Source organism: Odocoileus virginianus, chromosome 8, assembly GCF_023699985.2.
Source record: "Odocoileus virginianus isolate 20LAN1187 ecotype Illinois chromosome 8, Ovbor_1.2, whole genome shotgun sequence".
Lineage (NCBI taxonomy): Eukaryota > Metazoa > Chordata > Mammalia > Artiodactyla > Cervidae > Odocoileus > Odocoileus virginianus.
Window position 1 is genome coordinate 11,792,941 of NC_069681.1, and position 14,666 is coordinate 11,807,606.

The 14,666-nt window shown below is 42.4% G+C and overlaps 1 protein-coding gene across 1 annotated transcript in view; it reads left to right on the top strand.

Annotated features, from left to right (window-relative positions):
- TNFSF11 (TNF superfamily member 11) overlaps nucleotides 1–13,795 on the top strand; it is a 42,204-nt gene extending 28,409 nt beyond the window's left edge. Inside the window, exons 3-5 of the mRNA XM_020907801.2 lie at nucleotides 5,141–5,186; nucleotides 5,267–5,365; nucleotides 12,245–13,795. Coding sequence (XP_020763460.2) covers nucleotides 5,141–5,186; nucleotides 5,267–5,365; nucleotides 12,245–12,666 — 567 coding nt within the window. The 3' untranslated portion in view covers nucleotides 12,667–13,795. The remainder of the gene's footprint in view (nucleotides 1–5,140; nucleotides 5,187–5,266; nucleotides 5,366–12,244) is intronic.
- Nucleotides 13,796–14,666: the final 871 nt, after the last annotated feature.

Here is a 14,666-nt window from a genome sequence, read left to right on the forward strand (position 1 = left end):
TTTTTATACTCAGTTTGATGAAGAGTGGAGAGGTGTAGGAAAAAATGGGAGAGGACAGGACAGGGTCTGAGTGAAGGCTGGTACACTGGGGGAAACTTAGCAAGGCTGTTCCTTCATTTTTTTTTCTTCCTATTTAAGCTAAATCTTGCAGCAATCACTTTTTTCCCCAAATAGAAAAAAAACAGGATAATGTTTTTATTAATCAACCTCTGACACAGCTCTGTAATATGATTTTTCCAATATTTGTTGCCCACATAGTCTTTGTTCCTTTATACAAAAATTGTATAACCTTTTTTTTTAAACTTCTTATTTTATATTGGCATATAGTTGCCGATTAATGAGGAGGGCATGGCAACCCACTCAGTGTCCTTGCCCGGAGAATCCCCTGGACAAAGGAGCCTGGTGGGCTACAGTCCATGGGGTTGCAAAAAGTCAGACCTGACTTAAGCAACTTAGCAGGTATGCATGCATAGCCGATTAACAATGTTGTGATAATTTCAGATGGACAGCAGAGTGACTCAACCATACATACACATGTATCCATTCTCCTTCAGTTTCCTCTGGGTGTCCTCCCTATCTTAAGAGATAAAGAGGCTCCTTTCTTCCAGATGGGGAAGGTACCTCTCACCTGAGGGTCTATGACCTGCTTCAGGGGAGGAGAAGGAAGCCAAGTAGTTCCTCCAGCATCTGACATTTCTCACAATCATGTGGTTTAAAATATTCCATTTGCTAAATCACTATTTTGGGGGCAGCATGTCCAGAACACCATCACAGGCCACTGATGCTTTCCTGCCAGCCTCCTAGAGTATAGCCTTCTAAAGAGGAGCATGTGCATGCTCAGTCATGTCTGACTCTTTGTGACTCCATGGACTGTAGCCCACCAGGCTCCTCTGTCCATGGGATTTCCCAGATAAATCGTGAGAATATAGTAAATGACTAAGTAGAGCTCTCACCAAACCACCACTCATGGAAATGCTCAAATAGTAGTGTTTCTCTATGCCTGCTACATATTACAATCACCTGGGGAGATTATTGGTAAAAAAACTAGCAAGTCAATATCAGGCTAATTGAGTTAGACTGGCTGGAGTTGGGCCAGGGCACCCCAAAACTATAGTCTTTTTGTTATGTTCATGGTTAATATGCGTACACATAAATAAGAGTGATCTTAGAGTTCAGAAGTTTGGAGGTGGGGTAAGAATATAAGAACAGACATTGAGTCTACATTTTTTGTACTTTGCTTTTCATGTGGATGCTTCCCTATATGGTTTTTGAGAAGAAACTGCAATTCTTGGATACCCAAAATTGTATAACATGAAAGTAGCATTACCTCATGGGTGTTTAGCTTGAGTTTTAATTCATCCTGGGTCATGACACTTTTTTTTTTTTTAAAGCAGACATTGAAAGTGCTTCTGAGTGGCTCTGGTTATTGAATGTTCTTGTAATAAAGAGATTCTATGACAGCACTGACCTAGCAGCTGCTGATTAAATGGACAGAAGTTCATTCCCAGGTGGGAGAGAACACAGTTTCTCTGCCCACTTATCGGTGACTTTTGTCTGCTGCTTCTTTGGCCGGTCTCAAACTTTGAGAAAATCTCAGAGGTGCGCACCTCTGAAATCTTTGGGGAGGAGAGTGGGATTGCTCTTCTCAAATGGAGGCCCCAGGTCATCCACGCCAGCTCATCTGTGAGAAATGTGAATTCTGACTGCACCCCGGGAAGTCAGGCTTCACGTGCAAGGTTGAGAACTGCGGAGCTAGCACGATGTTTCTTTCCTTGTCTTTCTCAGGAACAAGTGTGCTCTTCTCAGTAGGAAAGCCCCGAGCAGGCCTTCCCAGGCCTGTGTCACACTGGGCCCTGCTTCCTTCTTCCCTCCCCACTTCCTTCTCCACAGCTGGTTGTGAGTTTGGGGGCTCTGGCAGGAGATGACTGCATCCTTCTACTCTGCCCTCTTGAACCCCGTTGCCCCCTCTTCCTTCTGAGGATGAGGTCCATCAGGGCTAGAGGGAAAATGAGAGGCAGCTTGAAGTCTCAGAACTCCTGTCATCCAGGTTCCAACTCCTGTTCCAGTCTTCTCAGAGGTAGTGATCAGATGAAGGTACGTTATAGACACCTATATAAATAGATAAGGAGATACACAATGTATAAAGATATATTTAATCATAAATATATAAAGCTATATACACTGTATATACATTCCATATGTTGGGTTGGCCAAAAGGTTCATCCATAAGATGGTACAGAAAAAATCTGAACAAACCTTTTGACCAACCCAATATATATCTTCATTTTATATGTATAAATATATATAATGAATACAGATACATTATGTATGCAATATATTACACATTTGCAAGAGATGTATACAATGAATCATTGTGTATATATAAATGCATAAATACACACACACTGTAAAATAGATAGGTTGTGCATTTATAAATCTTTGTTGAGACTGCAGGGAAGACTAGGAAATTCCAGAAATCAGGGTCCCATTGGGAACCCAGAGATCATGAGAAGAGAGTCGAGGGATGGGCAGTCAGCAGGGGAGAGAAATAAATCTTGGATGGAGTGGGGAGAGGGAAAGAGCCTGGTGAGGACCACTGCCCCGCACAGCCCCAAAGCACCAGCCACCATTTGCCTAGAAGTGTCCTGCAGTGATGCCCGTGAGCAATAAGGGCAGGAGGCAGTCCTGGATGAGGCTGAAAGTTTCCAGTAAAAGTCAGAGAACAAATCTATGGATACCAAAGGGGAAAGGGGAAGATGGGAGGAATTGGGAGCTTGGGACTGACATATATACACTATCATTGGGAGCTCGGGACTGACATATATACAATATCAATACTGTGTATAAAATAACTAATGAGAACCTGTGCACAGCACAGGGTACTCTCGTTAACGCTCTGTGGGGTCCTGAAGGGGAAGGACGTCCAAAAGGGAAGGGATACATGGATATATGTTCATTTTGCTGAACAGGAGAAATTCACACAACAGCGTAAAGCAGCTATACGCCAATAAAATTTTTTTTTTAATGATCCCAATGAGCAAAAAAAGAAAGTCACACTGTGACTTCTTTAGGCTGTTAGAACAGGTAATTGAAGACAGCTCTGCTGTGTCCTCCAAGGGCCTTTAAAAATAAGATTCTACGTGCCTGCGTCTCCATTGCTGCCCTGCAAATAGGTGTATTGGTACTGTCTTTCTAGATTCCACACGCATGCGTTAACATGTGATATTTGTCTTTCTCTTAGGGGAAGAAGGGAGTGGGGCGGGTTGAGAGAATAGCACGGAAACAGATACATGACCACATGTGAAACAGATCGCAAGTGGGAATGTGCCATGTGACACAGGGGGCTCCACCCGGTGAGGGGTGGGGTGGGGAGGGGGGAGGGAGGGGTTCAGAGGGAGGGGACCTGTGTATGCCTGTGGCTGATGCATGTTAAAGTGTGGCAGAGGCCAACACACCATTGTAAAGCAATTATCCTCCAGTTAAAAATAGAAAAAAAAGTAGCATAGATTCTCTTCTCTCTTGGGGGTCCTGAAGGCAGACAGGAGAATCAGTGTAATTTTATCACTTCTAACTCTTAGCAGTTGAAACTGTGTTTCTGCCTCTATCTACCCATCCATCATCTGTCTCAAAGTTCTTGTCTCCAGACACTCAAAGAACTTGAGCTATCTGGCCCATCTTTTAAACATTGTGGAGGGTGGGGTAGTTAGCATGGATCATCACCCCAATAACACAGAAATTCGGATTCTCTCCAGAGTGTTTCTAGTGTTAAGATTACTAATTATTTATTTGTAAAGTATCCATTTATCTATTTATTTGGCTGCATCGGGTCTTGATTATCATGTCATGTGGGATCTTTCCTTGTGGCAACAGGCTGCACAGTGGCACAAGGGCTTAGCTGCCCCTCAGCACGTGGGATCTTAGTCCCCCGACTAGGGATCGAACCTGTGTCCCCTGCATTGCAAGGCGACCAGGCAAGTCTCTCTAGTAGTATTTGCATGTATGGATTTACCAGACCCTTTGCTAAGTGCCTTCATGTATGAGCTCACTGAATCTTCACAACCGCCTATAATAGAGGCCACCTATGATCAAGGTGCTGTTAGTATGTATGTTAGTACATCCAGGGGACTGGGAAGGGATTTGACCTGAAGTCAAAGCCTGAAGCTTCATCCACATTGCTTTACTATGTAATAGGAGCTAAGGTCTTGATTTTGGTGGGCCTGCAGTTACCTATTGGCCCCCTCACTGTCAGGGCTCAAATGGAGATATGCACTTACCTGTGCCCTTTGTGTGGGGTTTCCCCAGGAGCCAGCGGTAACGAATGTGCCTGCCAGTGCTGGAGGCGTGAGTTCGATCCCTAGGTCGGAAAGACCCCCTGGAGAAGGGAATGGCAACCCACTCCGTATCCTTGCCTGAGAAATCCCATGGACAGAGGAGCCTGGCGGGCTGCAGTCCCTGACATTGCCAAGAGTCAGACACGACTTTGCGACTAAACAACAACAATGCTTTTTATGCACTTGAGCTCTTTCTGTTTCTGCCTTGAGCTTCTACACCTCTATTTGTGGCAATATTTTAAGTTAATTATTGGTAATCTAAAAGCTCCTGGACGTTCATGTAGTACTTTAAATACACTGTGACTTTTTAAAATAAAAAATTAACCACTGGGAGCCAGGCATCTTTCTCTTTCTTATGGGCTGAGCTTCAATGTTATAACGGGATTTCACTAATGAAATAGACATAAAAAGAGCCTCCCTAAAGATTTAAGACGGTCATATATTCTGTGATACTTGGTATTTTCCTAGTTAACTTCATCTTCGTTTGTATACCTGCTACAAATGTTTAATTATGTTTGGTGATTCCATGTTTTATAATTTACACTGTCTTTTATTTCCTCTTACTGTCCGAACTATTTTGTTAGATAGTATGTGTATAATCTACTTTTTAAGCACATCAGGATAATTCTTTGGAGATGAATGTCCCCTGATGGCTACTTAGAACATCAAGAAATTTTACTACCTGTGTATTTTTGGCATCTTTTGAGGGAAAGAGGATTAATTTATGGTATGTCTAACAGTTCCTGAGTTCTTAACTGCCTTATCTAAAGATTGAGTGTATAAATGTTTTTTTTTTCTTTTTATTGCAGGAAATGCAACATATTGTTAAATCGCAGCACATTAGAGCAGAAAAAGGTAAGCCTGGACCTGTACAAATATTTGAAAACCCCTAAGGTGAATCCTCCTTGGGCTAACATGACTTCTTTTATCTCCAGCCATGGTGGAAGGTTCATGGTTAGATCTGGACAGAAGGAACAAGCCTGAGATTCAACCCTTTGCCCATCTCACGATTAATGCCACTGACATCCCATCAGGTAAGTTCCGTTTGCATCCAGCCTGAACAATATTTCAAGAGTCATTTGTCAGCCCAACTGAATATTCAGTCTGTTCTTAGCCTGTTACCAAAATTTTGAGAGCCTGTAACTTCTAGACCAGAAGAAAAGTCCTCTGTCTTCAGTTCATCATCCGTACCACGAAAACAGTGCTTCTCAATCATGCAGGAATGCATAGCATCACTATATTCATCTGGTCTTCAGTTCATCATCCACACCATGGAAACAGTGATTCTCAATCATGCAGGAACACACATCATCACTATATTCATTTTCAGGCCATCAGAGTGACTTTATGTTAAACAGCTGCCAGCTGAGGTGGCATAGCCGAGAAGAATGGTCTCTTGGTATACTCATCTGTTTACCCAAGCCAAAGTTGACATATGCCCATGGTTAGCCTATGAGGTGCATGAATTCCTCGAGGTAGTCATATACTCGGGGCCTTCCAGGTAGCTCAGTGGGTAAATAATCCACCTGCAATGCAGGAGAAGTAGGAGATGTGAGTTTGATCCCTGGGTTGGGATGATCCCCTGGAGGAGAGCATGTTAACCCACTCCAGTATTCTTGCCTGGAGAATCCCATGACAGAGGAGCCTGGTGGGCTGCAGTCCACGGGGTCGCAAAGAGTCAGACACGACTGAAGTGACTGAGTACACACGCACAGTCATACACTCAGCTGTCTCCTGCAGCGTGCCAGGTAGAAGCTTAGCAGAGTGATATTTCAGGGTCAGGGGCCCTCTAGAAAATGAGACTCTCTTCTTCTCCAGGGGTTTGTCACTTTTTTTCAGGCTAGAAATTTAGCTTAGTGGAGTGGAGACCCGATTTTCTTTTAGGAGACTCAGAGCTCTGCGTCTACATCTACCCAATGTAGTCTGTCGTATAACCCCCAGTGGTTACTTCACATCAGGTTAGGTGAGCATAAGAAAGATTACAAAGAACCTCACAATAGTGTCGGCCCCATATTGGCACTTGTCACCTGCCTCTACGAGGATTAGATCATGGGCTGCTGCAGCTGTTGGCCTTCAACACCCCCTGCAGGGAGTTCAGGGTGGAGATCAGGAGCGAGGCACTCTGTGCTCTGGGAAAACTGGCAGAACATGTCTTTAGATAGATAGATATTTTCAGGATCTGATTTTATGAGCTCGATCCATGTATCTTCTCATATCCAGGAAAGCACTAAATCCCTTCATGGTGACCTCAGCTCCTCGTGACTAACAGAAAACTTTTGCAAAGATACTGCTTGATTGCACTGAACTCCCCCTTCACCAAAACCATATATGTTGACCTTCCCCTACCTCTGTGGAGCAATTTTTCAGAGCTGTCTGAGCTGTCTCCCAGGCGGCAGTCCTCATTTTGCCCCAAATAAAGCTTAACTTGCATACAACTTAACTTGCAACTCTCACAGTCCTCATTTTGCCCCAAATAAAGCTTAACTTGCATACAACTTAACTTGCAACTCTCACAGTTGTTGTGAAAATTTTTTAAGTCAACAATAGAGTTAACATGGAGCATTACTATCGTTATACTATTTGTTGAATACACACTATCTGTCAAGCATTTTGCTTTGTATTCATTATCTCTACGTCTAATTATCTCTAATTCTACAACACTGCAAAAGAGTGATTATCAGATTTTGCAAATAGGGAAACCAAGATGTACCTAGTGTAAGTTACCTGATCCAGGCTACAACATGGCAGGCTTAGAAACTGTATTCCACTCTAGTTGATTCCCAAGTCCATGCTTTTTACTCTGTAGATTATCACATAAGTACCTAGTGGCCAGTTGGCTTTGTCAGAGGGAAATACATTCAGCGTTCTATGTTCCTCTTTTCCTGTAAGAAGTAGATGAATGCCGTTTTAATAGCAGATGTCTCAGGTCTGACTGCCTGGGTTTGAGGCCCCACTGAACTTCCTGATTGGGTGACCTTGTGTATATTATTGAAATCCTTTGTATGTCAGCTTCTTCATGGGGATGGTAATAGTATCTACTTCCTGCAGTAGCTATGAAGATTTAACCAGCTCATGTACTAACATGCTTACATGGAAATGAGTATAGAGTAAGCACTCAGTGAATGTAATTTGTTATTGAAAGTTTAATTAAATAAATATTCTTTTTTTCCCCAAAAAAATGATTCAAGGCAAATTTTTCTTGTGCTGTGCCGTGCTCAGTCACTTCAGTCGTGTCCGACTCTTTGTGACCCTGTGGACTGTAGCCCGCCAGGCTCCTCTGTCATGGGATTCTCCAGGCAAGAATACTGGAGTGGGTTGCCATTCCCTTCTCCAGGGCATCTTCCCAACCCAGGGATTAAACCTGAGTCTCCTGCATTGCAGGCAGACTCTTTACCCACTGAGCCACCTGGGAAACCCAAAAGGTTACCACTTCCATACCAGGAGTCGAACCTGGGCCGCCTGTATGAAAACCAGGAATCAATACCACATGGGAAGTGCTAATTTTTTTAAAAAATCCAAGTTTTAGTAAACAGTTTGAAGCCACTATTATATTTAATAGTATGGACCACAAAGGAATTTTGCCTGACTGCAGACATAGAAAGTGAGCAACCAACTCTTTGATTTTCAGAAGATTTTCCTCAACTATCTCTCCTGTCCCAGATATTTGCTTCATAAACAAATTTACTTTTTCTCTGTCTCTCTCTCTCTCTCTGTGTATGTGCCTTATGGAACTGTTCTAATTTTCTGAGTGGAAAGCTATTTTGCATGTTAGCAGAGGCAATCAAATTAATACTGATCTATCATCTGTGTGTGCTGTGAATGTACTCTGCATTTATCTTTTCAGTTCATTTTAAATGGCATATGATAAATATTGCATTAGACTGTGTGCCAAAGTCTATTTGGCAATAACAAGCATGTTTTAGTTATAAAGCTCTCCCTCCAGGCATATAGCATCAAATCATTGCCAAAAACAAGGCAAAACTCCTGGACATTTTCTGATGGTTATTGAGCTTGAGATGGAGTGAAATGAGCTAGTGTTTGCTTCTGTTGGAGTTTGATCTTCCGGCTTGGCCAGTGCCTCCTTGAGTTCATCTGTCTCCTAGTTTGGACCAGGATTGGACACTTGGGAGAAAGATGGCTTCACGTTTGCAGGTTCACTTGGAGTCTCTGTTTCATACTTGTGGTTAGCTGCTCACTCGTGTCCGACTCTTTGCAACCCCAACCCCTTGGACTGTAGCCCGCCAGGGTCCTCTGTCCATGGGGATTCTGCAGCAAGAGTTCTGTAGTAGGTTGCCATTTCCTCTTCCAGCGGATCTTCCCAACCCAGAGATCAAGTCCTGGTCTCCCACACTGCAGGGAGATTCTTTACCGTCTGAGCCATGGGCTTCCCTGGGGGCTCAGATGGTAAAGAACCTGCCTGTATTGCAGGAGACCTAGGTTTGATCCCTGGGTTGGGAAGATCCCGTGGAGAAGGGAATGGCTACCCATGCCAGTATTTTTGCCCGGAAAATTCTGTGGACGGAGGAGCCATTTCATACTTATTTTTACTTGTTTACACATATGAAAGAAATCAGAATCTGCCTTATACTGATATATTTCAAAGCTTCTTGAATTTTTATTGGGGAGTATTTTTGTGAGTATTTTGTGAATATTCCTGGCTTTCTTAAGGGGATTTCAGGCTAAACGGCTGGAGAGACTTCTCTAATAGCTAATAGTAGTGACTCCAGGTGTTGGGGAGGCTGGGAAGGCTGAAGTCCTCTAGTGATAGACGCTTAGGCTTGCGTGTGAGGTCCTCCAACCTGATGGGGGCGCTCTTCTCTTCTTTTCTCCCACTGGCATCTATTCATGAACCCTTCAGTTCACACTGATGGTTTTTCTCCTTTCTCCTTTGCATACTGTGTGCATTCCATTCTTTGCTTGAACAGTTTCTCTCGCTCACAATGCTCATAATACTCTGCCTTGTCTCAGCCCATCCACATTTAATCCAAGTCCTCCCTGTTCTCTGTCACTGGGCTGAACTCGCCTGATCGCCATTAATTTCTGCAGCTTCCACTTGCAAGTTGCTTTAACTGAAGTTCAACCATGTGTTATGTGACATGCAGAGATGAAAATGTTACATTTTTCATTTTGCGTGCCCATTTCTTATTTTCTTCACTTTTAAGTCGTAAGTGCCTTGTGGGTACTCTGCTTGATATAATTCTTAATTATGGGTAGAATGGATGCCCATAGGAAGCACCAATCAAATATTTACTGAATGACTGAATCGATCAGAGAATTGATAAAAGTAAGTCTATAAAGCAGGAGATTAGGACACTCCTTCCACTTGAGGTTAACAATGAGAGTGGCATGCAGCCAAGGTTTCTATATTCTTCCCTGCCTTCCCAGACCAATCTCCCAGCCCTTGGTCTAAGGCGAGCTGATCCATCCCATTGAGAGGACAGACCTCACCTTAGACATTCCTTTGCTGTCTGTTAAGGACCGTCATGAAAGGAAGATAAAGTGTAAGGCCAATAATTGGTTGGATAAAGAATTGAATACACAAGTAGGGGAAGAAGGAGGTAACCATGTGTTGATCTGAGATAGGAAACACCTTGCATTTTATTAGCTTTGTCAATGGACTAGGTGGCTGTTTACCAGCCCAGAGAAGTAACTTTGCTAGTGTTTATGAGGATGTGATGAATAGAGCCTGAGAGTCTCATTTCTGAGTCAGTTGGGACCATGGAATGATACTTATATTGGGGGTGTTTTAGTCTGGGATGATCTGAAGTAGGACCTTGGATGAAGAAGGGTGTGTGTTCTGCTGGTTCTGGAGGCTGCAGTGCCTGTGGTGGTGTCTCAGACTCACTCTAGCGCCCTCCTGTGGATAAGATGTGCAGCTCAGGAAGTCTGTCCTATTTCTGAACACAGGGGTTGGAAGCATTTTCTTTGCCTTTGAGGCCTAAGGATGGGTGGCCCTAATGTAGCTTGGATCGTCCTGCATTTTTTTTCTTCCTGGTGGAGGAAGAGCCTGGTGTTGAGGTCCCCAGACCATATTCCAGCTTCCCAGTGGCCCTCTGCAGGTGTTCTAGAAAAAGATGATGTAGGTGTTCAGGTTTCCCCAGGATTCAGGCCAGTCTTGAAAGGTTCTGATTCTACAGGGTTCGCCCAAGGACCCACTCTAACCGAAGGGCTGTCAGCTCTGTGGATCCATGGAATATACTGTAAGTGTAAGTTTCATGGACTGATTTCTCTTGGCTGACAGGCAGCAAAGAACTTCTCCCAGGCTGCAGAAACTACTCCTAACCCCATTCTCAGACTCCTCGGCTCTGTTTTGCCTTGTTGGAATTCTAGGAGATGACAACCTTGATTTAGCATAAGTATTTACAAAATCCTCTGGTGGAAAACTTTGGATTTTCTGCAGTATAACAGCTTTTTTCTCTACTAGATGAGACCTTTTCCAGTTGGATAATGGGTGTCCACATAAATATAAATATTTGATTAATGGGGTTTATCATGGATTTATCATATCACAATTTTTAAAGAAGGGCTTCCCTGGTGGCTCAGTGGCAAAAAAAATCAGCCTGCCAATGCAGGAGACATGGGTTTGATTCCTGAGTTGGGAAGATCCTGTGGAGAAGAAAGTGGCAACCCACTCCAGTATTCTTGCCTGGGAAATCCCATGGACAGAGGAACTGGGTGGGCTACAGTCCATGGGGCCGTAAAATAGCTGAACATGACTTAGCAACTAAACAGCAACAACAGCAATTTCTAAAGACCTAGTAAAATACACTAAAAGGCCTGAAACAGTCAAAGCACTGGACACATTTAGATGACTTCTAGAAACTTCCACTACTCCAAAAACAGTGGCATGAACATCGGTCATCACATTTCAAGTGGGAGAAGGGGCTAAAGGAGAATTCTGGTTTCTCAGAAGACATTTTTACCATCCTTTGGTCTTCACAAAAGGCTGCATGAAGTTGTGAACCTGGGGAGGGCAATGCCAAGGATGTTTTCTCTGTGAACTTCCCTAGGGGAAGCTTTTCATTCCTGTGAACTTGGGAGGCATTTGGGCTGTTGGAGGAGGGGAGAATCAATGGTGATGAGAATATAATTTAAGAGTTTGACTTTTTAGTTAAAGTCGCTGTGACCCAGATTTTCATCTCCTTCTATGTACCTTTCTCCATGAATTAAAAGAGAAGGTGGGACCATGTGAAATTTGGATATTCTCTTCCTGTATTTGTTTTCTGCTTTCTTGATTCAGCTGCTTCTGGATGATTCTCTTCCTTCAACCTTTATGCTCTATAGACTGAATCCTATTACTTCTTTAGGTTATTAGTCTCAGTAGGGCTTCTGTGGTGACTCAGCAGTAAAGAATCTGTCTGCAATGCAGGAGGCTCAGGTTCGATCCCTGGGTTAGGAAAATCCCCCAGAGAAGGAAATGGCAACCCACTCCAGTATTCTTGCCAGGAAAATCCCATGGACAGAGGAGCCTGGTGGGCTACAGTCCCTGGGGTTGCAAAGAGTTGGACTCAACTGAAGCGACTGAACACACAAGCCCAACAAAATCATTCCTGATCCTTCTGAAGGGAAGTAATCTCTTTCCTTTGAATTCCCTTTGCAACATTCACACCTTTCTTATCCAGGTCCGCGTCTTGCTTCCTGTCTGAACATATATCATGCCTATCTTTTGTGTGCTGCAGGCTCCTTGAGGGAAAAGTGAGACTGTGTCTTTATCCCATCTCAGGTGCCCAGCAGACAACACAGGGACATCTTATTGTACTTGTACTTTCCTTTTAGAAAATAAATTTTGAGAAGTCATTCTCCCAGTGGAACAATGACATCTCAGTACGTCTTTCTGCAACCTCACAGAATTGTGAGGCTATGCTTCTCATTGCAGGAGTAAGTTTCAAATCGCATGCCTCTCCTTTCCTCAGGTTCCCACAAAGTGACTCTGTCCTGCTGGTACCATGACCGAGGCTGGGCCAAGATCTCCAACATGACCTTCAGCAATGGGAAACTAATAGTTAACCAAGACGGCTTCTACTACCTGTACGCCAACATCTGCTTCCGACATCATGAGACTTCGGGAAACCTCAGTGCGAATTATCTTCAGCTGATGGTATATGTCACCAAAACCAGCATCAAAATCCCCAGCTCTCACACTCTGATGAAAGGAGGGAGCACCAAGTACTGGTCGGGGAATTCTGAATTCCATTTTTACTCCATAAATGTGGGAGGATTTTTTAAGCTACGGTCTGGCGAGAAAATAAGCATTGAGGTCTCCAACCCTTCACTACTGGATCCAGATCAAGATGCAACGTACTTTGGGGCTTTTAAAGTTCGAGATATAGATTGAGCCCCATGTCGGGGAGAGTTTTCCCGTGTTTCCTAGGATGTATAGAAAACTTGCAAAACAAGCCAAGAAAGATGTATATAGGTATGTGAAAGTACTCAGAGCTACGACCCACAGGGTACAAGAAGACCCTGCCCATGCCTTTGACTCTGTAGGGAGCAAATATATTCACAGCCAATGGGAGATGTTGGACTCAAGGTGTATAAAAATCTAAGGGTTTTCTTACATAATGGTTCATAAATTTTGTAATGAATTCCTAGAATTAAAGCAGATTGGAGCAGTTATGGCTGCCTTTATGAAAAACTGCCTTTGGGCAATGGGAGGGGTTAATTCTCCGGCTCTATAATCTGTTGGTTGTATACCATCATGCAGTTGAAGTGGAGAGGGCGTCTTCTAATCGCAAACTGGTGACCATCTGAAAAAGAGTTAAATTCTTTTGAATTGTTACATCTTGCTGGAACCTGCAAATAAATACTTTTTCTAATGAGGAGAGAAGAATATATGTATTTTTATATGATATCTAAAGTTATATTTCAGATGTAATGTTTCCTGTGCAAAGTATTGTAAATTATATTTGTGCTATAGTATTTGATTCAAAATATTTAAAACTGTCTTGCTGTTGACATATTTAATGTTTTAAATGTACAGACATATTTAACTGGTGCACTTTGTAAATCCCCTGGGGGAAAACTTGCGGCTGAGGGGAAAAAATGTTGTTTGCTAATATCAACTGTATTATATTTCTCCATTCTTTTTAACTTAATAGATTTTTCAGACTTGTCAAGTCTGTGCAAAAAAATTAAAATGGATGCCTTGAATAATAAGCAGAATGTTGGCCACCAGGTGCCTTTCAAATTTAGAAGCTAATTGACTTTAGAAAGCTGACATTGCCAAAAAGATACATAATGGGCTACTGGGCTCTGTCAAGAGTATTTATATAATTATTAAACAGGTGTTTTTTTTTCTATAAGTGCTGCAAATTGTAAATTTTTTTAATGAAAAAGTTATCAGTGGCTTACAGCAAAGAAATTCCATTTTTAATTTAGTGGAAGTCATTTTATACTATACAATAAAAACATTGCCTTTGAATGTTATTTTTTCAGTATGAAAATAAATTTATAGGAAAACCTGCCTTGTGATTTTGTGCGTCTCTTTTATGTCTGTCTTGCTCTGTGATCCTTTCTTTCCAGTATGGTAATGTGGCTTCTATCTTTCCAAAAGTTATTTCTCCCAGTAGGGAGAAATGCAGATTTAATTAAAATTAGGAACAGATTCAGTTAAATTAATGAACCTCAGAATTTGAAAAATAATTTACAAGGGATTTGTATGCAACACTGTAGCCAGATAGAACGTAGAAACTTTGCCACTCAAAAAAGAAAAAATTGGTATGCTTACATCGTGAGAAAAAAATAGTGCTTTGTACACCTTCATAAGGCCCCATAGAACAATCATTTGACCTGGAGAAACCCCTGAACATTGCATCCTTCACTACGGTGAAGAGGCAGTAACAGTGCGTGTTAACACTGTGAACAGGACAGGATGTTAACTAACAGGACAGATGCTTTTCCTCATGGAAATTTATGTGAGGGAGCCATCAATCCCATGTTGATTACTCCACATGAGACAGAAGAAAATGAACACTTGGGAAGACAAGGGAAACTATAATTCAAGGCACTTGCCATTTGTGGATAAATGTATCTTGATGGTTGTAACAGGATAGAAGGAGAAAAGAAATATTAATAGCAGAGGTTACAAAGAAAAAAATTGTAATTTTTTTTTTGATGGTGGGACATTGATAATGGGACTTAACCATTGACTAAAATACACCTATTGTTTTCCAACTGTCAGTAAGTCTGAGGTAGATTGGTATAGTCCCTTGGGCTGCAAGAAGATCAAACAGTCAATCCTAAAGGAAATCAATTCCTGAATACTCACTGGAAGGACTGATTTTGAAGCTGAAACTCCAATACTTTGGCCACCTGATGCAAAGAGTTGACTCATTA